We start from the raw sequence: 27,349 nt of genomic DNA, 5'->3' as shown, positions 1-27,349 counted from the left end.
TTTCAGTCTATTGGAGGACACAAGCCATAAGCTAGTAAATACATAATGTTAAACAGTTAAGTGCTATGAAATGCGTAAAACCATAAAGTGGTGAGGAGTGGTGGTTGGAAATTATCGGATCATCAGGAAGTGCTGGGTATGACATTTAAGGCAAGAACCAAAGAATCAGAAGAGCACTCAGTTGCATTCCTTTCTCTCTTGGCTGCAACACTTAGTTAAAACTATCATATATGCATGGAACCGTTTCTAGCCCACCATGCTACACTGTATTCTGCCCCTCACTGCATTTGTCAAGTCTATTTTTTTCAAATAAAATCCCCTAATTAAGTCCATCCCATTATTGAGGCTTCTGGTAGAGTTTTGCTTTTTTTTTTTTTTTTTTTAAATTTTTATTAGTTGGAGGCTAATTACTTTACATCATTACAGTAGTTTTTGTTATACATTGATATGAATTAGCCATGGATTTACATGTATTCCCCATCCCAGTCCCCCCTCCCACCTCCCTCTCCACCCGATCCCTCTGGGTCTTCCCAGTGCACCAGGCCCGAGCACTTGTCTCATGTACCCAACCTGAGCTGGTTATCCGTTTCACCCTAGATAATACACATGTTTCAATGCTGTTCTCCTGAAACATCCCATCCTTGCCTTCTCCCAGAGTCCACAAGTCTGTTCCATACATCTGAGTCTCTTTTTCTGTTTTGCATATAGGGTTATCGTTACCATCTTTCTAAAGTCCATATATATGTGTTAGTATACTGTAATGGTCTTTATCTTTCTGGCTTACTTCGCTCTGTATAATGGGCTCCAGTTTCATCCATCTCATTAGATGTGATTCAAATGAATTCTTTTTAATGGCTGAGTAATATTCCATGGTGTATATGTACCACAGCTTCCTCATCCATTCGTCTGCTGATGGGCATCTGGGTTGCTTCCATGTCCTGGCTATTATAAACAGTGCTGCGATGAACATTGGGGTGCATGTGGCTCTTTCAGATCTGGTTTCCTTGGTGTGTATGCCCAGAAGTGGGATTGCTGGGTCATATGGCAGTTCTATTTCCAGCTTTTTAAGAAATCTCCACACTGTTTTCCATAGTGGCTGTACTAATTTGCATTCCCACCAACAGTGTAAGAGGGTTCCCTTTTCTCCACACCCTCTCCAGCATTTATTGCTTGTAGACTTTTGGATAGCAGCCATCCTGACTGGCGTATAATGGTACCTCATTGTGGTTTTGATTTGCATTTCTCTGATAATGAGTGATGTTGAGCATCTTTTCATGTGTTTGTTAGCCATCTGTATGTCTTCCTTGGAGAAATGTCTGTTGAGTTCTTTGGCCCATTTTTTGATTGGGTCATTTATTTTTCTGGAGTTGAGCTGGAGGAGTTGCTTGTATATTTTTGAGATTAATCCTTTGTCTGTTGCTTCATTTGCTATTATTTTCTCCCAATCTGAGGGCTGTCTTTTCACCTTGCTTATAGTTTCCTTTGTTGTGCAAAAGCTTTTAAGTTTCATTAGGTCCCATTTGTTTATTTTTGCTTTTATTTCTGAAATTCTGGGATGTGGGTCATAGAGGATCCTGCTGTGATTTATGTCGGAGAGTGTTTTGCCTATGTTCTCTTCTAGGAGTTTGATAGTTTCTGGTCTTACATTTAGATCTTTAATCCATTTTGAGTTTATTTTTGTGTATGGTGTTAGAAAGTGTTCTAGTTTCATTCTTTTACAGGTGGTTGACCAGTTTTCCCAGCACCACTTGTTAAAGAGGTTATCTTTTTTCCATTGTATATCCTTGCCTCCTTTGTCGAAGATAAGGTGACCATAGGTTCGTGGACTTATCTCTGGGCTTTCTATTCTGTTCCATTGATCTATATTTCTGTCTTTGTGCCAGTACCATACTGTCTTGATGACTGTGGCTTTGTAGTAGAGTCTGAAGTCAGGCAGATTGATTCCTCCAGTTCCATTCTTCTTTCTCAGGATTACTTTGGCTATTCGAGGTTTTTTGTATTTCCATACAAATTGTGAAATTATTTGTTCTAGTTCTGTGAAAAATACTGTTGGTAGTTTGATAGGGATTGCATTGAATCTATAGATTACTTTGGGTAGTATAGCCATTTTGACAATATTGATTCTTCCAATCCATGAACATGGTATATTTCTCCATCTATTTGTGTCCTCTTTGATTTCTTTCATCAGTGTTTTATAGTTTTCTATGTATAGGTCTTTTGTTTCTTTAGGTAGATATACTCCTAAGTATTTTATTCTTTTTGTTGCAATGGTGAATGGTATTGTTTCCTTAATTTCTCTTTCTGTTTTCTCATTGTTAGTGTATAGGAATGCAAGAGATTTCTGTGTGTTAATTTTATATCCTGCAACTTGACTGTATTCGTTGATTAGCTCTAGTAATTTTCTGGTAGAGTCTTTAGGGTTTTCTATGTAGAGGATCATGTCATCTGCAAACAGCGAGAGTTTCACTTCTTCTTTTCCTATCTGGATTCCTTTTACTTCTTTTTCTGCCCTGATTGCTGTGGCCAAAACTTCCAAAACTATGTTGAATAGTAGTGGTGAGAGTGGGCACCCTTGTCTTGTTCCTGATTTCAGGGGAAATGCTTTCAATTTTTCACCATTGAGGGTGATGCTTGCTGTGGGTTTATCATATATAGCTTTTATTATGTTGAGGTATGTTCCTTCTATTCCTGCTTTCTGGAGAGTTTTAATCATAAATGGATGTTGAATTTTGTCAAAGGCTTTTTCTGCATCTATTGAGATAATCATATGGTTTTTATCTTTCAATTTGTTAATGTGGTGTATTACATTGATTGATTTGCGGATATTAAAGAATCCTTGCATTCCTGGGATAAAGCCCACTTGGTCATGATGAATGATTTTTTTAATATGTTGTTGGATTCTGTTTGCTAGAATTTTGTTAAGGATTTTTGCATCTATGTTCATCAGCGATATTGGCCTGTAGTTTTCCTTTTTTGTGGCATCTTTGTCTGGTTTTGGAATTAGGGTGATGGTGGCCTCATAGAATGAGTTTGGAAGTCTACCTTCTTCTGCAATTTTCTGGAAGAGTTTGAGTAAGATAGGTGTTAGCTCTTCTCTAAATTTTTGGTAGAATTCAGCTGTGAAGCCATCTGGTCCTGGGCTTTTGTTTGCTGGAAGATTTCTGATTACAGTTTCGATTTCCTTGCTTGTGATGGTTTTGTTAAGATCTTCTATTTCTTCCTGGTTCAGTTTTGGAAAGTTATACTTCTCTAAGAACTTGTCCATTTCTTCCAAGTTGTCCATTTTATTGGCATAGAGCTGCTGGTAGTAGTCTCTTATGATCCTTTGTATTTCAGTGTTGTCTGTTGTGATCTCTCCATTTTCATTTCTAATTTTGTTAATTTGGTTCTTCTCCCTTTGTTTCTTAATGAGTCTTGCTAATGGTTTGTCAATTTTGTTAATTTTTTCAAAAAACCAGCTTTTAGCTTTGTTAATTTTTGCTATGGTTTCTTTAGTTTCTTTTGCATTTATTTCTGCCCTAATTTTTAAGATTTCTTTCCTTCTACTAACCCTGGGGTTCTTCATTTCTTCTTCCTCTAGTTGCTTTAGGTGTAGAGTTAGGTTATTTATTTGACTTTTTTCTTGTTTCTTGAGGTAGGCCTGTAATGCTATGAATCTTCCCCTTAGCACTGCTTTTACAGTGTCCCATAGGTTTTGGGTTGTTGTGTTATCATTTTCATTCATTTCTATGCATATTTTGATTTCTTTTTTGATTTCTTCTATGATTTGTTGGTTATTCAGAAGCGTGTTGTTTAGCCTCCATATGTTTGAATTTTTAATAATTTTTTTCCTGTAATTGAGATCTAATCTTACTGCACTGTGGTCAGAAAAGATGACTGGAATGATTTCAGTCTTTTTGAATTTACCAAGACTAGATTTATGGCCCAGGATGTGATCTATTCTGGAGAAGGTTCCGTGTGCATCAAGTTCAAATTCTGGCCAACTCTCTCGCTCCTCCTATAACTGCTAAAATGCTAAGAATATGTTTCTATAGGTTATGTGACTATCAAACTCCCTGAGGAAGGGCCTATGATTTAGTATTTATTCCAAACATCCACTAAACAATTAAGCAGTCAAATATCCTGTAGGTAGAGTTTCTAAGAGTCTAAATCCTACATGCCATTGTAGCTGTTTTTTTTTTCTTTTTTTTTGCTAGAACAGTGATTTATTTTTTAAAAATACCGTAATATAATGTAAAGATCAGTGGCTATCATAAGTATTCATAAATTGTTTCTTACTTCTAGGAGTAACTTTCATTTATTCATTTGTCAAACGTTCAATGACTGAATGACAACCTCTGAGCTAGACACCACAAGAAACTGAAAATGACTAAGACACAGTCCTTTTCTGGTCAGTGGCAATAAACATATAAACCTAATTCTAGAAATACCTTGGAATGCTAGAGAAGCATAAAGATAGGAAAAGGTAGGTCAGAGAAGACTTCACCAAGGTGGGTGTTGAGGGAGGAATACAGTTGCAGCAGATAAACAAAAGAATCAGAAGAGAACTCTGACTGAGGACATCATTGACTGCAGCACCATGCTAAACACTCTATGAAACAACTCAAGTGCACATGACCTCTGGCCTCTGCAAAGTCCACATCAAAGGAGAAAATGGCTGGGTTCAAAGCCAGGATGTAAGTTAAACATATAACCATTTCAAATGAAAATGAGTAGTATGCTAGTGAAAGGGCAGGTGTTTTTGCATTGTCATAAGCGAAAAGGAAATAACAGGAGGATTTTTCCCAGCAGGAAATTGCCAAAACATTTCTGGTGGTCACACTAGCCGGTAGCCTTTCTGCGGGAAAAGGACTTACTTGTTTATCCAAATTAAACAGCTAGTAGGAATTGGTTTAGTTCCATACTGTGCATATAAAGTATCTGTAGTTACACTTTGAAAAACTGAGTGCTGCTTAAGTGATAAGACTTAGTGTAAGAGGTTAAACTGGCATGCACCTTCCCAAGAGAAAACCTTTCCTCCACAGTTCCTTGGATATTTTTCAGGCACCAGAAGCAAAAGAAACTCCACTAAGATCTATGAGTTTGTGCTTAAGCAGTTGATACTTTTACCATTAACCAATGATACCTCTTTTGTTTTGATTTTTCCTTGACCATCTAATTTTATCGTATAGCTCTGTAATTTTTAACATTGCATAACATTTTCTTTAGCTTTTCTAACTTCACTCCTTCATCCTGAGAAAGAGTATTTGATTGGATCAATTTTGTGTGTCCAATAAAGAAGAAAATTTCATGACATGACAGTAATTCCAGAAAGGGGGCGGGAGGGATCTTTCTGAAAAATATCAACGGGAGATTCTTACCAAGAAGAAAAGTTTCAATTTGCAGAACTTGTTGAATCTCATTTGCTATAAACATTACCCTCTGAGATATGACGTGTAAAGTCAAGTACACACATAAAAAGCTTATTAATGCATTTAGGAAATAAATGTATGGGTTCAAGGAATAAAGAGTATTAGTTGGTATAAAGCTGAAGATTCTCAGATACAGTAATATATCATTATATGAAGTTTATTTATTTAGAAACCTCAGCTATTAGAAACACCATTACCAATCAGAAAGTGAGCAATATTGTTACTAAAAATAAAACTTATAGGACCCAAAATAGAAGCCAGAGCTCATGCAATTTACTCAGGCACTCACCCTGAGCCTGTTTATGCTTATTATAGAGAACTCTAGAAACCTTGATTTTCTGATTTTCTAATACCCAGTAAATTAGAAGTAAAATATAGAATATATTGGGGAAATATTGACCTCCTTGAGGTCAATGAGAAGTGATAATTAATGTCCTGACAGGGAAAAAAAAAGAGGAAGAACATTACATAAAGGAAAAAAAAAAATTCAAACCCCCTTTAGTCTCTGAGGCCTAAATACCTTACTAGTTCCTGGAGTGGGCATACTCTACTGGCTGAGAAATATGCAGTGTATTTCTGATGGCTTTTATTTATTTTTTTTTTTTCGGATGGCTTTTAAGTGATTTAATATTTTTATTAGTATTGGGAGGGAGGACTTCAGTTTTCAGAAAGATTTGCATATGAAAAATATCTCATTGTCATTAAAAAATGCTGGGTGAATGAGAAGGGACAGTATTAAGTTATTACAGATGGCAGCCATTCCTGCTAGCCTGTTTGTGCATGAGCATGTTCCTGATGGCTCTTTCTCAGTATCTGCGGGATAACCTTCTAGTTGTTACCCTACTTGTTTCTTTACCTTTCTCTTTCTCTCTTTCTAGCCGGAGACCACCCCCATCACCAACTCGTCCCACTATAATCCGTCCACTAGAATCCTCCCTGTTAGACTAAACGAAGTGTCTGGCATGGCAGTTAATTACTAATGAATTTTACGAAAGCAAAATATTTGATAACTGTTGCAGTAAATCATGAGTAGTCGCATGTATGGACATCAGTAGGCAAGTAACCAGTTTGACTAATGCATTCATCACTCACCTTCATTGCTCATGGTATGTCAAACTTTTGGGGTTTGACTGTTGAAAACTGCTGACTCTCTTAAGGTTTTGTATGTTGTATCGACCAAAGTAGGTTGTATAGCAGCCCTCTGCTTTGTGGACCATTGGCCTACCCTGGCATACATTTGAAATTGCTTTGACAGGTTTCCCACATTACCTACCAGAAAGCCCGTTCAGTATAATTCTTAAGAGATAAGAGATGGTGGGCTTAAACCTAAATGATATATACTTATTTTCCTGCATTCTGTTTTGACTGATGGAAATTATTTTGTCTATTATAAGTGTGTCTGCCTACTCCGGGATTACCTGTTTAGAGCCTCTCTCCTTCCTCTTTATTTCATAAAACTGCTAGGGAGTAATTTTTAAAATTAAGATTCCTTAAAAATACAATTTTTCCTGAAACACAAAGTTGTTTGCAAAGGAAAAGTTAATGCATTGCTTGCTCTAGAAGGCTTCTCATGCCAGCGTGTTTTTGCTTCGTGCTAGAAGCATATTCAACAGTGAATCAAAGCTTGCCTTTTGGTATGGTAGTCAGTCAGCAAATTTGGCTAGTTAGTTTCAGAATTTAAGGAAGAAGCAAAATATCACATCTCAAGAAGTATCTGGACAAATGTAATTTCTTTATTCACCTATGTACTTACCTCCTCACAGATTACAGTGTAGGTTAGCAAAGAAAATATTTAATTTTTTATATTGATCTGGTTTTAGGCATGACTGACTACACTTTGACACTAATTCCATTCGATTTATTTAGTTAGAGCAAAAATATGCCTCTCTTTCCATGCTAACATGTAATTCCCTAATGCAAAAATTTAGCCTACCTTTGAAACAGTTTAACTTTTTATCCATTCTAGGTTTCCTTAATAAATCCTGAGCCTTATTATAGGATAGCCATATTTAAAAAATGGGACCTGGCATGGAAAAAAAGATACCCCAGTTTAAGAGCAGAGCTCATGCTCCTACAGTCAAACAACTTCAGGGTCTCTTTCCAGGTCCTTCCAAAAAATAGTTAAGGCATCGAGATTTAAAGCGAATTGGCAAACTCTAACATTTCTAAAATTTACAAGTGCAGCTTAGCCTGGGGGTTAATAGTTCAGTCTCGAGGCTGACTTTTGGACTACCTAGGAGTAGATGATTAGCATGTAGGAAACGGCCAGAAGCCAAATGGAATTTTGTCTGCTAACTGTCCCCAGACAGCAGACCAAATATTCACTGCATATTTGTGTCCCGTGACACCACTTCAAGTTCTGCAGAAGTAAATCAGGTTAACCAACTGAAATGTCTCCCTTTGAAAGCAGCAAACATGATTTGTACATTACCTTAACTTTAATTTCCTGTGTAGTTTATACCCAAAGCAGACACCAGTAAAGTATGAAGTAAAAACTTTTAACCATTATTAAAAAGAGAACTTGCCAAGGTGAGTGGCGTTGTTTTGAACTTATTCTAAAGGGTTAAAACTAGGCCACTCAGGCAGAAACCGGAGAATACAAGATTTACAAAAAGAGCCCTTCAACTTTTAAATTACAAGTCATTGTATAAAAAACTCCACCCTAAATCGCCACCCTAAGTCTTCTCATATCTTACGTTTTCTCCTGGAAAAAACTTAACTCTTTGTGAATGGAACAGAGGTGCAAAATACATACCGTATTTATAAAACAGCATTGCAGCTGAGTGGAAATATGTTAAGTAAAAGGAGTAGTCTACAGTGAGATCTTTTCAGAAAATTTCCTCTTTTTAGGATTCCCTTTGCTTCTTCCTTTGAATTCTCTAAAATAGGCATCTAATGGATTGTATACTTCAGGGTTTGGCTTTGTGCTATATGTGGTTTTGCATTTTTCTATATTTCAAAAATTTCCTTTGGTTAAAGGAAAATATTGTGGATAACCACTGGTGTGTTCTTAGATCAGCACAAACCATGTCAAAGAAAATTGGAGATTTGTTTTCCAAGTTTCTTTGCACTGGTTTTATGCAGTCATAAACAATGGCATTTGTCACCTTTGGCTTTTGCTCTAGGTTTATAACCCCACAGTTTCCCTGTCTCAGTTGTCTCAGCTTGTGTGTACATTTTTGTTTATTTTACTTCTAAGCTATTTCTAATAGAACCCAGCCTCTCTCCTGGAATTTCAGCATCATATTGGAAAATATTTTCACTTTACTGCAGTACTGTGTCATGTGATCAGTATTAATCCCGTTTCCCAAAGGGTTTGCATCCTATTAAAACGAGATGTCAATATAAGTGAAGTCACAAGCTCTAGGATGTGTGGAGTTTGGAGGACAGTGTTCGTATCAGGCCTTTAGATGGGAATGTCACTTACTGAGCTTTCTAAGTGTTCCCCATACACTTCAGGTCTTTCATGTAACTTCCCCCGATTCCTCCAATGTTGCCTGAACAACAGATGTAGCTCCATCATGTCTAGTATAATAAAACATACAGTGATTTTAGGATTTTGAAAAATAAACTGTGTGTTTATTTGATGGGTAAATCTATTTTATTGTCTCATGCTAAATCTTGCATGCTTATTGACTAATTGTACCTGCCATCAACTCAGTTGTGGACAGATGATTGAAATAGTATTGATTTAGAACAGATATATTACATTTTCAGATGTCATCTACCAAAATGACTCCTCTGAATATTGCTTCTAGCTGTAGTCTGTAACATAGAAGAGCGGTAGGGTCTGTTTAATTAGCAAATTGCCTACTTGTTCAGATACGAACACTATTCCAAAACATGATAATAAAACCAAGTTCCTGTGATATAACTATAAGCCTTCTGACCTTAGAATTAAAGAGTAGTCATATATATTCATTTTATGACTTTTTAGTATAGACTGTAGCCATAACTCTCAAGTATGAAATGGGACCTAATACCAGTATGTGACAAATGTTGATGTTTTCTGTGTACACACATACTTTCTATGCATGTGTCTCTATACAGACTACGTGTATAGTATATACATAGTAAATTTGTGTAAGTACGTGTATTTTGTGCCCTTTTGGGCAAGTAGGTTTAAAATTACTTGTTAAAAAGCCACGAGCATGAATGTGATTGTATGTGTATCGTGTATATATGTATATGTATGGGTGTAAATATGTATACATGTGCTTTGTATGTGTGAGTATGAACTATTTTTTAAACTATGCTAATACAAGAGTTAGCTTTAGAGTATCTGCCATAATACGTGATAACAGTGGTTCATTTCCCAAAAATACATGAGGTGTACAAAATTTTTTTGTATTGTATTCATTCTGAGAGGCACAAGGCTCAGAATTTCCATGACAACATGGTAGAATAACATCTGCAGGCAAAAAAAATAATAATAATCTACAGACATTTACATCTAAATTCACAACATTGCTCTTAAAGAAGAAATTATCTTTGCCAATATAGCTAGCTCATAGTAAGTGTAAGATCTGTAAACCTACCTTTAAGATTGCTGATAGAATTATAAAAATTATTCTTAGATTGCTGAGCTAAATCTTTTACAGCTAAGTTGGTCTATATAGTCATCTTTTTCTCTATGGTAAATGTCAAAATTTTAGAGGGATCTAGCAGAATACAAGTAGTGGATTTCTCTGAGTAAATTGCTTAAAATGCAGGGAAGAAGTTATGTATTACCTCAAAGGCAAGTCATCTATTCACTTTTTCAGGTAGACATTTTTCATTTGTCAGACAGTATAATTATTTGAAATTGACAGGAATCTCCTTAACATTGAGAATAAAGCTTAAATTGTAGGTCTTTGAACTATGGAACTCGATGAAAGAAGATAATATTTGAGACTCAAGCCATGAGTTTTATATTATTTCACCAAGAGGACTGAAAGCTATGAATTCAGAGTTTAATGTGAATGAGGCTGTTGATAGTTTCTAAGAAACAGTTATTGGTTCACTAGATCGCTCATTCCTTTCTCAAAAGCTCAAGTGTGTCTTTTAGATAATCTTCAGTCATCCTGTCTAGTTGGTATGTTTAACATTATGTGGTGTTCTGTATTGTGAAATTTTAAGATTTTGAAGCATATGTTGTATATGCATTGCTATCTGTATATATGTGTAAGAATGTCAGTATATATGAGAACAAAAGAGAGGGAACTCAAGGAAGAATCTCCTGTTTGTCTTAAGACCTGTAATACTGGTATATTGGTGAGACTTCTCACCTGTCTGGGCTTCCCTGGTGGCTCAGATGGTAAAAAAACCTGACAGCAATATGGGAGACCTGGGTTGGGAAGATCCCCTGGAGAAGGGAATGGCAACCCACTCCAGTATCCTTGCCTGGAGAATTCCATGGACAGAGAAATCTGGCAGGCTTCAGTCCATGGGGTCGCAAAGAGTCAGACAAGACTGAACGACTTTCACACACACGCACACACGCGCGCACACACACACACACACACACACACACACACTCACCTCTCTGGTCTGACGTTTTACACGTGGCTCAGCTCAAGGCTTCATTTCTTTTTTATTTTTACCCTCTGATTTCTTAATGTAATGTTTTTTAAATTACTGTAAAATTATTCTGTCTAATCTCTTGCATTGTCTGTTGTCAATTTGATAAAAATGATCTTCCCAATCAGAAATTCCACCATTACTTGATTTCTGTTTAATTTCATATGTATAGCCTTTGTTTTGCTTGCCTATGTTTCTTTTCTCTCCCTTTTCAAAATCAAACTCGTTTTATTGCTTTTTTATATTAAGAAGGAGTGTACAGAAGTAAAATCTTGCCTTTTGTGTCAGTTCTTTAATTAATTTGAGCCAGAATACTTTCCACTGTCTTCTTGGCACTTTCAGGATTTCTTAATGCTGATATATATGGATGGACTCTGCGAATGGACATTTTGAAGCAACTTCAAGTCCTGTATCATTCTAGAAGGTCATGTGTACCTATTGTGAAAATGTGAAGCTGTACTACTGAACCTGAAAATAAATGATAACATTTGAAGGACTCCCCCTTCTTCATTCTTGTATATATTTGAGTCATGTCTATGCTTATCGGGAAGATCTGACTTGTAAATACTTAGAACTCTTTTTAATCCAATTGTCCCAGAATTACCAGTATGAAGAATGATAGCATTTGGCATTACTGTCATTAATTTGGGGAAGAATGAGATTTTTAGAACAAATCAAAGGCAGGAGAGTGGGAAACATTTTACTACTGACTTGAAGTTATTGTTTTACTAAGTTAAAGGACACAAACCTTAGGCTGCTGGAGTGTACAGAGTGACACTTGCCAAGAAGCACTGTGACACTTAGCTATTGAAAAGGAAGTGATTCTGAAAATCTAGGTCTGCAGAAGGCATTTCTTATAGAAAGTAATTGAGCTTCTGACTCAACAGTTGACCTCCATTGTTTACTCATGGTGTGTTGATGGGAGAAGTTACCGCTTTTCGTTTCCCCAGTATTAAGAGAATGGAAGAGTGTTCAGTAGTTACACATGTCCTTATCCTAGCTGAATTTCCAGAGAATAGAGAAAGACTCTTTGTAAGAAGGGAATGGGAGGGGAGAAATTTTGATTTACTTTCCCTTTGTGTTCTGGATAGACTCCTTGTGGAAAGATTAATTGGAAAGACTGTTGGGTTAATTCACACTTTCCTGTTGTAATTTCTTTCTCAAGTCTATACATGTTCTGTGAGAGGATCCTTCAGTGTCTTCAGAGGAAGCCTCTTAATGGAAGAAGGAGTCAGGATGCAAATCCTGCTGTGTCCTTGTGTTGTATGTGTCTTACTGCATGATTCTTTATTCAGAATTGTTCCTGATAGAAATAACCGAAGGACCTTATTGTAACTGTTTGGCAGATTTCCATCTGTATTTTTAAAATAGTTCTGACATCAATGTAAATATCTGCCCAATTAGTTTTCAAGATTCTTGTTTTTCTGCTGGAATCTTTAAATCTCATATGACAAGTACTCATCACACACCTGACATTGCCCCTTTTAAGACCATTTCTTGGAGTTTTTTCACACTGAGGCAGCCTGATACTTAGACAGTGTATGCAAGAGATGTTGGCTAAAACTACAACTTTAATTTGGAGTTTCCCAAAGTCCACTCCATGGGATTTTAATGTTTTACACATTCATATACCAAGGGCCTCTCGATTAAATATACTTGGGAAAAGATGACTAAAAATTAAAGGTTTCTTTACTAGAAGACTCTACAGAAGCTTTCATATCAGATTACAGGGCTAGTGTCTCCATGTTTCTCAGATTTATCTTAACGTCAATGCTTTGTTCATAGAGCATCTATGAACTATACTACAGGACTAGTGTTCTGAGGTACATGCCTTAGGAAACACTGCTTTAATGGCTTTAGGCCAAGTTCAGTTCAGTTCAGTCACTCAGTCATGTCAGACTCTTTGCAACCCCATGAACCGCAACACACCAGGCCTCCCTGTCACCAACTGCTGGAGTCTACCCAAACCCATATCCATTGAGTTGGTGATGCCATCCAACCATCTCATTCTCTGTTGTCCCCTTCTCCTCCTGCCCTCAACCTTTCCCAGCATCAGGGTCTTCTCAAATGAGTCAGCTCTTCACATCAGGCGAATGCATTGAGTGAGATTATCCCAGTACAGACCATCACTAACACAAAGTTGGGTGATACAGTAAAATGTCATCGTAACCAGAGATCCCAATTTAGGACCATCCTCCTGGTATTCTGGTGCTTTGTCACAGTGGGGTCTGACCAACCAGGTAAGTCACATAGGAGCAGGAGGCCTGAAAGCAGATAGCGACAGACATGCCATGAGTCCTAGGGAGCCTTGTGGAGAACTCAGATCATTTTCGTTATGACTTTGACTCTCTCACTCCAAAGGGAGAGAAAATACTGAAGGCTTGGGAAAGTGAGACAAGAAAAGCAATAAGAACAGGCGTTCTTCTCAATGCTTCTCTGATGATCTCCACTTTTAAGTCAACTTAGATCTCTCCCTTCACAAGTATACATTGGGGGTCACGTAATTACCTGAGAGAGGGATACTGAGCAAGTCCCAGTATTTTCAACAAACGCCTTCAAGCACTTCAGCACTGGGTTAAGTAACAGAGCAGCAGTCCACAGCCTTTTTGGTTCCAGGGATGGGTTTTGTGGAAGACAATTTTTCCACGCCTTTGCATTAATTACATTACCCCTAATGTATTCTTGTGAAAAGAGAGATCTAAGTTGACTTAGAAGTGGAGATCATTAGAGAAACATTGCGAAGAACACCTGTTCTTATCTACCTTTCTTGTCTCACTTTCCCAAGCCTTCAGGCTCACCCACTTCTCTGGGATGTGAAGTTATCTAAGTGATGGGCAAAGGAAACAAGCAGAGCATGTTTTGTGAGATTGTAACAGAAGAGAACAAAGTTATAAGGAAGGGCTTCCCAGGACTCTTGCCAGAGGAATGTCACCATAAGAACAGATTGCAGCATTGAGGTAGATCCAAGAGAATGTGGTTAATTCATCATTCTTATGAATAATGGGGTCTTTTATGTATATATGAATTATGCCCCTGTTCCACACACAGTTTTTCCTGCCCCTTTACTTCCTGTTTTGGCCAACCGATTCTCTGAAGTTATTTTCAGAAAACTTAAGGAGGTATAACCTGAAATGATCATCTTGACTAGGGAGAATTTGCTTGTACAGTGAATGCTGGCATGATGAACTTTCAAAAGTGTTAGCAACTCAGTATCCCCATTCAGTAGTCCAAACTCAATACTTCAAGTTTCCATTGTTAGAAGTGGCAACAATAGAAAGTTCCTTTGTTGCCCTTCATATAAAAAGCCCCAGTATTTTCAGAAAATGCCTTCAAGGATTTCAGCATTGTGTTAAGTAACATAGAGCAGCAGTCCCCAGCATTTTTGGCTCCAGGTATCGGTTTCATGGAAGACAATTTTTCCACCAACCAGGACAGAGGTTCAGGGGGTGGGGTTGGTTTCAGGATGACTCAAATGCATTACATTTATTGTGCACTTTATTTCTAATTATTACATCAGCTCAATCTCAGATCATCAGTCATTATATCCCCAGAGGTTGGGGATCCCTGATATAGAAGATTCTGGAAAAGAAATAGTTAAAAAAAAAAAAATTGCCAAGATCCTTAATAGAAATAGCTCTGAGCCAATGTATGGTGTCATCACCAAGGATGCCTTTTTGGCAATGAGTGGAAAGTTAGATACAGGATGAGTGAAGAGGAAAGAAAACAGCTAAGGGGATAAACGTATACACATTTCTCTGATGGTTGAAGCAAACATTCTAGCTGTTCGTGAAATATATTCTAAGACATAAAGCTTCTGACGCTTTCTGGACTAGAACACCAAACTCAAACAGGAAAGTGTTTGGCATATGCTGACAAAATGTCCCTTCAGCACTGTGGACTTGCTGTTCAGTTTAATGGCTCACCTCCCCACCCTGCTGAGGTCATTAAAGTGTTCTAAAGCCCCTTCAGAACTCAAAAATAGTTTCTGTTTGCTGGGCAGGTGATAAATCTCACCAAGTCTGACAGGAATTTAATTACACTTTCTTCACAAAAACACTAGGGATACCCATTACCTGGATCTCTAAAGCTAAAGGCTTGCAGACCCCCCACAGTTGAAAGGTTACGGACCCATAATAAGTTCTTCATCATATAAATGGATGGGAGGCCTCCTTAAGTGCAGCCAGCTTAAATTGGACCAAAGAAAAATTGGTCTTGGACTTTAGGAAAGGTAAGATCATTTTTCACTGCTGCTAAGAAATACCCCGGTCAGCTTGGCTCCATTAACATCTTATAGAAGATGAAAAAGAAGTTTGTTTTTGTTTTTGTTTTTTTGTAGACCTCCTTGCTCCACTCACTGAAGTGTTACAGAAGTAAGATGGAAGTGAGTATGTTGTTGAACACCTGGAGGAGTAGCCAAAAAGAAGTCCCACAGGGAGCGGGGTACTGAACTAACCTCGCAGTTCTATGGCTTGCTGTAATGTTGAGCTCATTACCAGTTGGGTTAGAAAGAGGAGATTAAATGTAGACTTTTGCAGGAAACCCATGGGAAAGCTTCATTGGCCTGCTGTTTTCCTACTTACAGAGCTGTGCATTGCGGTGTAGCCTTTACTGTATCTTCTTCTACCAGCCCTTCATCCAGACAGGCTGATGTCAAAACTAACCACATCTCTGGACCCTTCTTTCACAACCCGTGAACCTGACAAGATGCAAGCCAGGCTAGGGATACAGAGAAAGAGCCAGCAAACCAAATTTCACTTACCCTGGATCCAGTTCAGAATAAATCAGAGCTTCAGTTGCACCTAACTCGGAGTCAAAGAGAAATTTTACAAAATCCTCACGTCACCATGAGCCAGATATAGCCTCCTAGTTTGCCTGGGCCTAGAAAGGCTATCACACCAGGGTTTTCACCTGGAGGAAATTCTCATTTGCCAATCCTTTTCTCCAAGATCGACCCCTGATATTTTCCGTCTTGTGATTACACTGCTTATCTGATCTCTTGCTGCCTTCTACTGACCCTCATCTTAAAAAAAAATTTCCCCTGTCAGATTGCTATTTCAACTCCCTCTCCCCCATGGAGATTTCACATTTATTGAAAGGTATATAAAGGTATGTGGCTCTGGTCCTGTGCCCAGCTCTCCTGAATATGACTGCATGAATATCATTCCACGGTACAGAATAATACGGGTTTGGAGTAGGCTCAGATGGCTCATACCTAGCGCATGACTGGTAGCCAGGAAACATCCCAGGAGCTGCTTACTCTGCCACGTGATCTCTCATTTCCCTTGCATGTCTGCATGTTTTTTGTCTGATTTAAATTTTTGTGGGATTATTTTTGCATGCTCTTATTTGGATTTGTTTTCTGGTTTAAACATTGTTTTCTTCCTCCACATCTGTGTTTTTCTTTTTATTATTTTGTTTTGTTTTCACTAGGCGACCCCCTCCTGCAGTTCCTGGACGACCATCCTAATCCCCATCACTCATCTCCTTTTGTGTCTGACAACATGTCTATCTGTGGTATTTAAAAGCCGTTCATTTGCACTGTATGTCATATGTACATAAAAACTTTTATTTTTGATCCATGTCTATAATAAAAACAAAGTTTATTCTATATAAAAAATGAAATGCGTTCTGTTTCTTTTTCTAAAGAAGATCCAAGTTAAAATAGGAGTTTGTTTCAACTAAAACCAGGTAAGGTGAAAAATACATAATTTGACCTGTAAAGGAGCTTCAATTGGAAATGACTGATTTTAAGTTCTTAAAGCATTGTGATTTAGGATGATATTTGGTGGAGAATAGTAATCGATCTTCGGTTGAATTGTCTGTCCAATAGAAGAGTGAAAGATGAAGCAAAAATCTTGGGTGTCTAGAAAAGACACAGAGAACCGAATAAATTCAGTCTGCTCCCAGGAATCTCATTAATAATTATTATTGCACCAAGACATTTTGTAGGAGGGGAAGGGGACGTCAGAGGATGAGATGGTTGGATGGCATCATCGACTGGATGGATGTGAGTTTGAGCAAACTCCGGGAGTTGGTGATGGACAGGGAAGCTTGGTGTGCTGCAGCCCATGGGGTCACAAAGAGTCGGACACGACTAAGCGACTGAACTGAACTGAACTGAAGACATTTTTTTCGTATTTTCATTGTTTTTTAGGTGATAAAGTACATAAAATTATGCAGATAAAATATGTCAGATTATGGGAGAAATTTTTGGTCTGAAACATGTAAACCTTGTATATTCTATTTGGCAAGTTCAGGGGAAAAAAACACATCATTTGAGTAAAAGTACAAGGCAAAGAAATGTTGCCACACTGAGAAGATTCCTCATGATGTCAGTAAAGTGCTGGAAGAACAAAATCTTTATGAGTTTTCAGGAAGAGAACTTTTTTTATACCTTAATCCTAGAATGATAATTTCAACACTGAAATTTTAAGCTATCTTTAAAAACAAATCCCAAAGACTTATCCAAATAAAATGATGATTATTAACACAATATTGACCAGGGGATTTTTGTAGAAACTAATATCTGTAGCTGGTGATTTGTTATATAAATGACTGTTGAAACACTCAGGACAATAATGCTTGGGTAACAAAAGATGAATTAATACATCTGTGGTCAATAAGTTGTTAAGGTAATATAGTTTATCCTGCCAAATATGTGATCTGAAGCCTTCCACTAAAGGCTTGAGATTTAAGTCAGAGTTTTCTTTTTGAGTATTTATTTGGTCTACATTAGAATTTTAAAGTATCTCCTCTTGGATCACTTCTCCGTATGCCTCGCTTTAGCACATGAAGAAAGAAACCAGCTTATCTCTCAGATGAAAATTTTCATCTTGCATGTTAACACATCAGTGTGTACTTGCATCACAGGTCCAGTGACTGAGAGTTAGAAGGGCTGGTGACTAAGGAAATTCAAAGCAGAGGGTCAACCAAAGCCCAGCTTTACCTCAGAGTGACTGAATTGATGCAGACTACTACACAGCTTGCAATCTGTTGCCCTTCCTTTCGCCTCCAGTCCAGACATTGAACTTTTTAAATCAGTATTCTTATTGTGTAACATTCTCATTTGATAGCATTCTCATCCCAACAGACCCAGAGTTCCTGGGTTATATCACACCATCTCCCCAAATACAAACAGAGGTTGTCAACAGGAAGGTTTTCATCCATTCATTTCTTTTTTTAAGTGTTTGGTATTTTTCTACTGTCTTAAATTTGAACTTGTTTCTATGTATGATGGTACACCATTTAGATGTTTAAAAACTTAGATTGAACTAATGACCATGAGAACGTAAAGCTTAAGTCATAGTTGAATGAAATGATTCCCTGGCAATCCTAATCCATCTCTTCAACCAACAGGTATGGCCCCATCCTCACATTAGACTGGTGAGAAGAAAGGGGACTGACGGGATAGGGCAGTGGGGGTGGGAGGAAGCCTGGAGTAAAATTAAACTATTTAGAGGTGTGTTCATATTTCTTTATTGTTCATACCATTTCTGTGTTTTATAGTATACCCTTGCTCAGCTCTCCCACCCTCCTCACCCCTCAATATTGGATAGACAGCTGAAGAAGTACAGTTCTTCAGAGGTGATTCAGGATCTTTGGGAGAAATAAACTATTATATCTTTAATAAATTCCCATCCCTTTATTTATGTATCAAACATATCTTGAATTCATGAGAATGTTCTAGTTACTGGGAATACCAGAGAAGTTAATAGGATAAAAGTAGCTGACAAAATAGGTAAATAAGAAATTCCAATATAAACTATGACAGGAGAAATTTTTGGACCTTTTTCCAGGGGGAACTGTTACTGACTTCCATGCTAAAGCAACTATTTGAATCCTAGAACCAGATTATCGACTTGACCCAAAGCCTGCTAGCATTCTAGAATGTGGTGATTTTGACCTCTGACAAAGAAATAACAGAACTCATTTCAGCCAATGAGAAACCAAACTTTTCATTTCTCATGGAATAGTATAATAGAAGACTCTAAATCACATAAGTGTGGGTTGAGAAAGACATAGTGGGATTGAAACTGAAGCAGTCTGTTGTTAACTTTGCTTTGGCTTCTACCAAGAAGGCTTTACATTCAGAAGGTGTCCTGCATTGGTCTTCCACTGGACGCAGTGAGAGGAGTGAGAGTCCTCCAGCCTCTAGCTAGAAACTCCCAGACCACGCAAGAGATGGAGAAAAGAGAACTAAAGGTAGGAAAATTTAAAAAAACAAAACAAAACAAGACAAAAAAAACTTGCCATACTCTCCTTAGAGATTTCCACTGGTAAATATATGTCTGTAAGCCTTGGCAGCCACATGTACACTGAAGCATATTTCAGCAAACGTCCTCTACGTTGAGAGCCAAGAGGAGATAAGGAGATAACCTCAGCTGTTCACATACAAACATGGACACCTTCAGTGGGTTTGGAGCTTGGACCCTTCAGTCCCCTTCATCCCTGAGTTTGAAAAATACTGTACTTGTCAACATCTGTTTTATAACTCAGCACTAAGTATGATTTTTTTTTTAAAACTCAGAAAATTGATATTAGAATCTTTAGTCCAGTTCCATAAGATTCTGAAATAAATCTTTGCAACTGTGAATCCATTTCAAAGTCATGAACCTCATCCACAGAGAGAAAAGATTGCTAAAAAATAAGAAAACCTCTATAGCCTTTTATAATCCTACAAAATCTATATCTGAATAAATCAGATAGAGCTCAAATGCTACCACACCCCTGTATGTTCATTTAAATGGACACACTAGCTGCCTTCATTACCATAATATACACCTGTTTTTTTTAAAAAAAAACTTTTTATTTTGTATTGGGATAAAACCAATTAACAATGTTGTGATAGTGTCAGGTGACCAGCACAGGGACTCAGTCATACGTATACATGTATCCATTCTCCCCCAAACTTCCATCCTATCCAGGCTGCCGCATAACATTGAGCAGAGTTCCTTGTGCTATACTGTAGATACTTGTTGGCTCTTCATTTTAAATATAGCAGTGTGTACATGTCCAACCCAAACTCCTTAATTATCCCTTCCTCCCATCCTTCCCCCAATACGTTCATTCTCTAAGTCTTTGAGCCTCTTTTCTGTTTTGTAAGTAAGTCATTTGAATATATATCTGTATTTTGTTTTTTGGTTTTTTAATTACTATAAATTACTATCAGATCGCAGTACTGTCAACGTTTAAGATCAGATTAGGTGGTAGGCTGTTGGATGAGTCAAAGCTATAACCTGCTACTCTCATGGTGTTTTTAATCAAATCACATTTTACAGTACTTCTTATCAGGTCTTGACTCTCACCACAATTCACATCTTCAGTGATCTTGAGCAGGCACTGAGTAAAGACAGTCTTAACAAGCCCCAGAGTCCAAAGAGACTTAGGGATCCTCAAGGCAGTAACACTGAAGTGGGTCCTCCCTCTCAAAACAGCTGCTAACAAAGGATATTTTTGAAGCTCCATATAACACAATGGAAAAACAAGTCTTTCAGTTTCTTAAGGGCTTACTTTTCATCCTCCTCTCTGTGACTGTATTTTAGAGGCAGCAAAGAGAAGTTAGCGCCAAGGAGACTGTTCCTTCCTCCTGCTGCTTTTTTCTCTTGTAAAGACAGAAACACATTCAGCCTCAAATACAAAAGCTGCCTGGGGCCTAAAGATCTGTTTATTTTGCAATTTAGAAAGAGCAGGAGACCCACAGTGTTCTCCCTGACCAGAGTCCAAGTGTTCTTGGGTTCTGCAAAAGGCCCTGGGGCCGTCCTGTAAGTGAGCTGGGGAAAAGCAGAAGCAGCCTGCCTTAGCTGGGGAAAGCTAGCTTTTCAGGGGCCTGAGGGTACAAGTACCCTTTAATCTCAGCTCTGGTAAATGTGCTCCACCATCCCTGCAAAAGTACAGTCAAGGGCCTGGAGAGCTAGTCTGTTAGGGCACAAGACCTCGCTCAGGCTGATCCTGAAACCCAGGTGCCAACCGCTGCTGGATGATGACAGAAAAGGCTTTCTAGCCTCTTCATGCCTTTCTAGGCCTTTTATGCCTTTCTAAGGCTCTTCCTCAGACTCTTTCCCCTCTGTCATCCTACAGCGAGATAGCACCTGTGCCTGGTGTTCCTGGGCCCTTGGTGCCCAGCAGATGTTGGCCTGTGGGGAAGCAGAGCCTCCCTTATCTCTGGGGAGTCTTCCTGTTAATCACAGTAACAGAACTGGGAAGAAAAGGGCTTTTTGATTTGGCTGGTGATTGCTGTTGTTCCCCAAGTAAATGAGCCAAAGTTAATTGCACCTGTGAGCTGTAAAAGCCTAAGCCAAAAGCAGTGGGCTGGTAAGCTAGCTCATTCCTACAGAACCTCAGGCATTTCTCCTCCGCCTCTTGCTGCAGCTAAGCTGGCCAGAGCCCTGTCAGTGGTGCGAGGAGCCGCCCTCCTCAGTCCTGATGGTTACCAGGACCTTGGTCAAACCCTGGCTCTCACTTCAGCCCTGATCATTTTCCCCAAAATCAAATTTTCTCTAGAAATGGCATGGCCCCACTATTAGAAGTTTGCATGGTTCTCAGGAAATTAGTCATTAGCGCCCCACAAGGCTCTTGTCCATATGTTCATTTATCTACCAACCTTCAGTTCTTTCTCCCTTATCTCCTGATGATTTTAGCTCCTGTTTCACTGTCATTCTCCTGTCTCAATTCTTGGGGATTTCCACCTACCTGTAGGTACTCCTTCCAACACCCCACTCCCATCTCACTCCTCATTTCCTTGGACTTCACTCCTGCAATGTCATTGCCCTCCCCCCACCTCAGCTATTCACTTCCAAAGTCACAACCTTGTCTTTATCTTCTCTGGGCTTTACTTCCTGGCTTTCAAACCCCTTGAACTTGGCCCTGTCCTTCATCTCCCTGTTTTTCACCCTTCTTGAGGTTCATTCTCCTTCTTACTCAATTTAAATTCCATGGCCAATCATTATAATCATGCCCATGTATAATTACTGTTCTCCCTTGCCCTTCTCTCAATCTGATTAATTCAGATTGGCTAAATTCAACTCCCCATCTGCTCTAGTTTGCACTCATGTAGCTGTCCAGGGTCAGCAAAACACAAAGACGCACACACACACACACACACAAGCAACTTCACTTTAAATTCATGACTACCAGTCTCAAGTGAGCCCTTCCTTACTTCTGCTGGGCATTTATACTAAGCATCCCTAGTTCATCCACTCCCCCAGTGTCCCAAACTCTTTCATATCCCCTCATTCCATCAGTTCCCCTCACTCTCACATCTCAGCTGATTCTTTGCCTCCTACTTCCCTGAGAAAATTGAAGCAATCACCTCATCTATTCACTAGCCATCTACCCACTTACCTGCATCTGTATCTACACATTGTGCCTTCCCACTTGTTCCCAGAGACCAACTCTTTGCTTCTTAAAGCCGGTCCCTCCCCTGTGCAGTAGATCCCATCATCTCTCACTTGCTCAAGAACATGACCTCAACAGTTAATTCTCCCCTTTCTCACATCAACTATTACTTTCTACTGTTTTATTTCCATCAATATACAAACATTCTCCCATCTTAAAAAAAAACATTTCCTTGCCCTCACCTCCCCTTTCAGTTTCTGTCCTATTTCCTGGTTCCCTTTTGATGCAAAACTTCCAGAGAGTTGCCTGTACTTGTTGATCCAATTTCTCTTCTCTTGTTCTCTTAAACTCACTTCAAATAGGTTTCTATTCTCACCACTCCATATATATATATATATACACATATATATATATGTATATATACATATACATATATGTGTGTATATATATATATATATATTATTTTAAGGGACACCAATCACCTCTTCCTTGCTAAATCCAATGATCAGTCTTTGCTTTCTTGGTTTTTCAGATTTTGATCTATTCACAGTTGACCATTCCCTCTTCCTGAATCCTTTGCAGTTGGTTTCCAGGATTCTAAACTCTTGATCTTCCTCCTGCCTCAGTGGTTGTGCTTTCCAGATCTTTTTGTTTATTCTTCTCTCCAACATTTTACTTTGGATTTCTTAGTCCTCTTCTATATGAAATTCCTTCCTAGTGATGTCATCCAGTCACATAGCATTAAATGCCATGTATATACCAGCGAATCTTAAATTTATATCTCCATCCCATACATTGCTCCTGAAATTCAAACTCATATCCCCAGCTCCTTACTCAGCATTTCATCTTGGGTGTCTACTTTTCATACATGTCTACATGCCCCAAACTGAACTCATGATGCTCTTCCCCAGAATCTTTACCCAGATCTCCTGGGTCCCCATCTCAATGGATGCCATCTCCATCTTTCAATTTGCTCAGGCCAAAAACCTCGAGTCATTTATGATTCTTCTCTTGTGTTCATGCCCTCCATCGAGTATATTAGGAAGCTCTTGACTCTACTTGCAAACTATATCCAGAAGGTGACTTTTCCACCACTTCTCTGCTATCACTGTGGTCTGTGGCACCATCATATCCCTTGCTTGGATTAATATCAGAGCCTCCTCTAACGCTTTCTGCTTCTACTCTTGCCCCACGGCATCCAGAATGAGCCTAGCCTCCCACATTCCCTTTCTGGCCTCCTCTTCTGCTCTCCTTGTTCACTTCATTTCAGCCACTCTGGCTATTCCCCAAACATGTCATGCCTTCTTCTGCCTCTCCAACGGCTCCTCCCTCTGCCTGGAATGCTCTTCCCCTGAGATCCTGGATAGCTCCCTCACTTCCTTCCAAACTTTTGGTTAAATGTTACCTTTTCTGTGAGACCTACCCTGACCCCCTAATTGAATTCCATTGCTGCTTTTTCCTTTTTTGTTCAATAACATTTGTTACCTTCTGCTTATGTTTATCATCTGTCTCCTCTTGCTAGAATGTATGCTTCATTAGTTCAAGGAACTTTGTCTGTTTTACTCCTATGTAGGTGTATCTCAAGCAGACAGAACAAGCGGTATCTGTCATATAGTTAGTGTTCAGTATTTGTTGAATGAATACATTTCTAGGGTTAAATATCATAAAATGTGAATGGTAGAAAGTGAGTAGAGGTGGTCCTAGGTGGACAATAAATGTTTTAATAAATAGATATTGGGGAAAAAGAATAAGGGATTAAGAGGGACTTGATAAAGCATTAAAAGCAACAGTCTACCAGTTAGCCCTGGATGCATTTCAAGACTTACATTGAATTTCATTATAAAAAGGAGTATCAATAACTTCCACAAGATGGCACCATGTCCCAGGCCTGTTTTCCTGCATTCAGAGTGAAATATTGTAAAACTGTGTGACTGGTGCCCTCTGCTGGCTTGCTTTTGTTTTTGTTTTTGTTTTGTTTTTTGACCTTGAGCCTTTGGTTTAAAGATGTAAGTGATGGGCTCCATATACTTCCTTGAACATGCTGTATGAATTCGTAAATCCATAATTTAAGTCAGCTGCCCAAAAGCATACTCAGAAGTTTATAGTACTGGCACAGCATACAGGCATAACTGGTACCAGTTTGATTGCCACACAGAACCACTGTGGTGTAGGGACACTCAGATCCATGCACTGCATTCTAGCTACACCAGTCATGCATCACACCACAAAATCCAGCATACCTGCTGCCCTCTGTGGCTCTACCTCTCCTTGGTCCTTCCATCTCGACTATAATCCCTGGTACCATTTTGGAAGGATGGGCAAAACTGCCTTCCCATCCCTCTACCCTTGTGCTAGCTTGCCACCCTCCCACCTTACTTATAACAGGGTAACAAGAAACAGAACTGAGAGAAAGGAGTATAGCTTCTTATATAAATAAGTATTTGACAGGTTGGGATTTTTTTAATTGGAGGATAATTACAAGGATTTTTATTCCAATGCTACTCTTCCCTTCCTCCCCCCACCACCAACCCACATACACACATGATAATTAATATTCCCTGGAAATTTAGATCATTAATATCCTACTTGGACCCTTTCAGTGTGGTATAAATTTAGAAGGCTGATTAGACTACATACTTAAGTGATGAGTAACTTTCTCAGGAATTGTCACATTAGGGCCTATCGGTCATTAAGCAGGCCTGCACCCCTGTGGCAGCAGCAGCCCGAAGAAGCTGCCACATGTGAGCTCATCACCCTTCAGGTGGCAATGCCGAAGGGTTGGGATTTCTGAGAAGGTCCTTACAAGACATTTATGGCTTTTTTATTTGCATCCCCCACCCCCAATTTTTGGATCCCATCTATATCCCTGACTTGTGAAACTTTTTTGGACTTACATGTAGAACGTTTATAAAACTTTTTGTCTTAAGTTTTCTGTTCAAAGTTCAAAGGTGTCTCTCCTATAAGGGCTCCCCCAGTGGCCACCTAACAATACAGGACACATGGCAAGGGACACAGGGTCAGGAAGATCCCCTGGAGAAGAAAGTGGCAACCCACTCCAGTATTCTCACCCGGAAAATCCCATGGACAGAGAGGAGCCTGGTGGGCTACACCCCACAGGGTCACAAAAGAGTTGGACACAAGAGACTAAACAACAACTAAAACCCTCCTATATAAGGCATGATTTGGTGAGCAAATAACATTCACTTTCGTCACTAACAGTTTTATAGGCAATGACTGGATCTCTTTTGAGCCTTCCTTGCAGGCGCTGTGGTGGTCCTATGCTCTAATGTGGTTTCATAGGCCAGCCTCCTTTCCCTCAGATTCCTACCATTTTGGTTATACCAGTTATCCTTCTGTGATCCTTCTCTAATTCCACTATAGACTGGTTGGGAGGCAACCAATTCTGTACAAAGAATTCCAAACACAGAAGTGCTGGATTCTGTTTATATCTCAATAACCTCGATAATGCCCAGAATTCTGAACCAGTGTCCTCCAGATACTACATATGTAACTAAGGAGTTTGCTCGGGTGTACCACCTCAGGCACCTCGAACTTAAAATGTCCCGTTCTTTTCTATTTCCAAACCTGTTCTCACTTCTGTTTTCTCATGGTATAGTTATTAGAAACACAAAAATCCACTCAAGGCAGAAGCCCTCCCAGTCATCCTCTCCCCCTTCTACTTTCCAACATGAATATACCAAGGTCTAAAAATCTCTCCAATCAGAACCCTCACCTCCTTTGCCACTGGACTAAGGGCAGTCCAGACTCATTTTTCACTATTGCCACAAAAGTTCCCCATGCTCAGCCTCTGTAGTTCAGCATGAACACTGCTATTAGAATTTTACACACCATGGAAGTGTTAGGTGTGAATCATAGATCCCATTATTTTTTAAATAGAAAATTTATTTTCATTGGAGAACTGCTTTACAATATTGTGTTGGTTTCTACCATACATCGGCATTAATCAGCCAGATATACACATGTCCCCTCCCTCCCACCTCAGGTGGGAATCCTATATTCCTTTCCAAAAGCTCCTTCACTTGCCATTGACTCCAGGATCCAATAATTCAAGGTACTCACCATTCTCAGACCTCAGCCTCTCCAGCTGCAGCCCATCCATTCTGCGCTCCCGTCCACTGCCAAGAGGTATCAGGCCCTGTGCGCCTGGACATACATCCATCCTTCTACCCATGGATACCTCTTTTCTATCTGAATTGAATCTGCTGCCCCACCCTGCACCCTAATAGCCAATCCATGACACCCCATCCCCTGCCACCTCTCCTCTGAACTACAACCATGAGATTGAATAGGATCAGGCCTTGGATAATTCCAAATATCAGATAGTATGACAGAGCTGAACATGATGACACAGGCACGTTAATTCATCCCACTGAGAAGTGTTCTTCAGAGTGATTCAGATCTGTGGAATTTTCTGCTCCCCAACATGGATGCAGTTGCTATGTGAGTTCCCTAAAGTTGATCATCAGAAACCCATTCAGATAAGGAAGACATTAAAAAACAAAAACAATTTTACTAGATGTTTGACAGAAACCAATACAATATTGTAAAGCAATTATCAAAAGTAAATTTAAAAACAATTTATACAACTCTTATTACATTCCACCACTAACCCCTATCTTGTTTCTGATGTGGACTATATAACAATCATGAGCCAATTCTGGTCAGTCAAGGCATGCAGAGTAGGGTAGTGGTTACCTTGTTTGGACAGGACATGCTCTCCCGTTTTCCAGCTGCCATTAGTCACACAAAGCATGCCAGCTCCACTTGCTCAGCCCAGGTATTGCTCATCTGGGCTAAAGGCTAAAGTCTCCCAAACCATCCTTTGCTTGCTGAAATCCCAACCTACCCTCCAAGACTAAAGCTCAAGTGCTGTCTCCTCTAAAAAATATTTCATTACTCCAGCTCTCTTTGCCCTCCAGCCTCTTTGAATTCCCCCAACATTTTGCTTGTGTATTATGATACATCATACTCCCCTTGTAGTTAGTGGCATAGAGGCTTCATTAAAAACTAAGTGGAAATACTTA

The 27,349-nt window shown here is 39.0% G+C and overlaps 2 protein-coding genes across 8 annotated transcripts in view; both read left to right on the top strand.

The window, feature by feature from the left end:
• The window catches only part of DNM3 (dynamin 3), a 609,645-nt gene extending 593,053 nt beyond the window's left edge, over positions 1–16,592 (top strand). For 3 of the 5 annotated variants that reach the window (XM_070474328.1, XM_070474323.1, XM_070474322.1), the window contains one exon: positions 6,290–11,466. In XM_070474328.1, the coding sequence (XP_070330429.1) occupies positions 6,290–6,359 (70 nt within the window). In that variant the 3' untranslated portion in view covers positions 6,360–11,466. Of the gene's footprint in view, positions 1–6,289; positions 11,467–15,306; positions 15,352–16,400 lie in introns of those variants that run through there. The other 2 variants (XM_070474326.1, XM_070474325.1) reach the window with 2 other exon arrangements.
• A 2,286-nt stretch (positions 16,593–18,878) lies between these two features.
• The window catches only part of C11H1orf105 (chromosome 11 C1orf105 homolog), a 34,230-nt gene continuing 25,759 nt past the window's right edge, over positions 18,879–27,349 (top strand). Inside the window, exon 1 of one of the 3 annotated variants that reach the window (XM_070474321.1) lies at positions 18,879–19,172. In XM_070474321.1, the coding sequence (XP_070330422.1) occupies positions 19,152–19,172 (21 nt within the window). In that variant the 5' untranslated portion in view covers positions 18,879–19,151. The remainder of the gene's footprint in view (positions 19,173–27,349) is intronic. The other 2 variants (XR_011490364.1, XM_020899789.2) reach the window with 2 other exon arrangements.

This window comes from Odocoileus virginianus, chromosome 11 (assembly GCF_023699985.2).
Source record: "Odocoileus virginianus isolate 20LAN1187 ecotype Illinois chromosome 11, Ovbor_1.2, whole genome shotgun sequence".
NCBI classification, from domain to species: Eukaryota; Metazoa; Chordata; class Mammalia; order Artiodactyla; family Cervidae; genus Odocoileus; species Odocoileus virginianus.
Note: the sequence above shows the minus strand (reverse complement) of the source record. Positions and strands in the feature narration are given on the sequence as shown.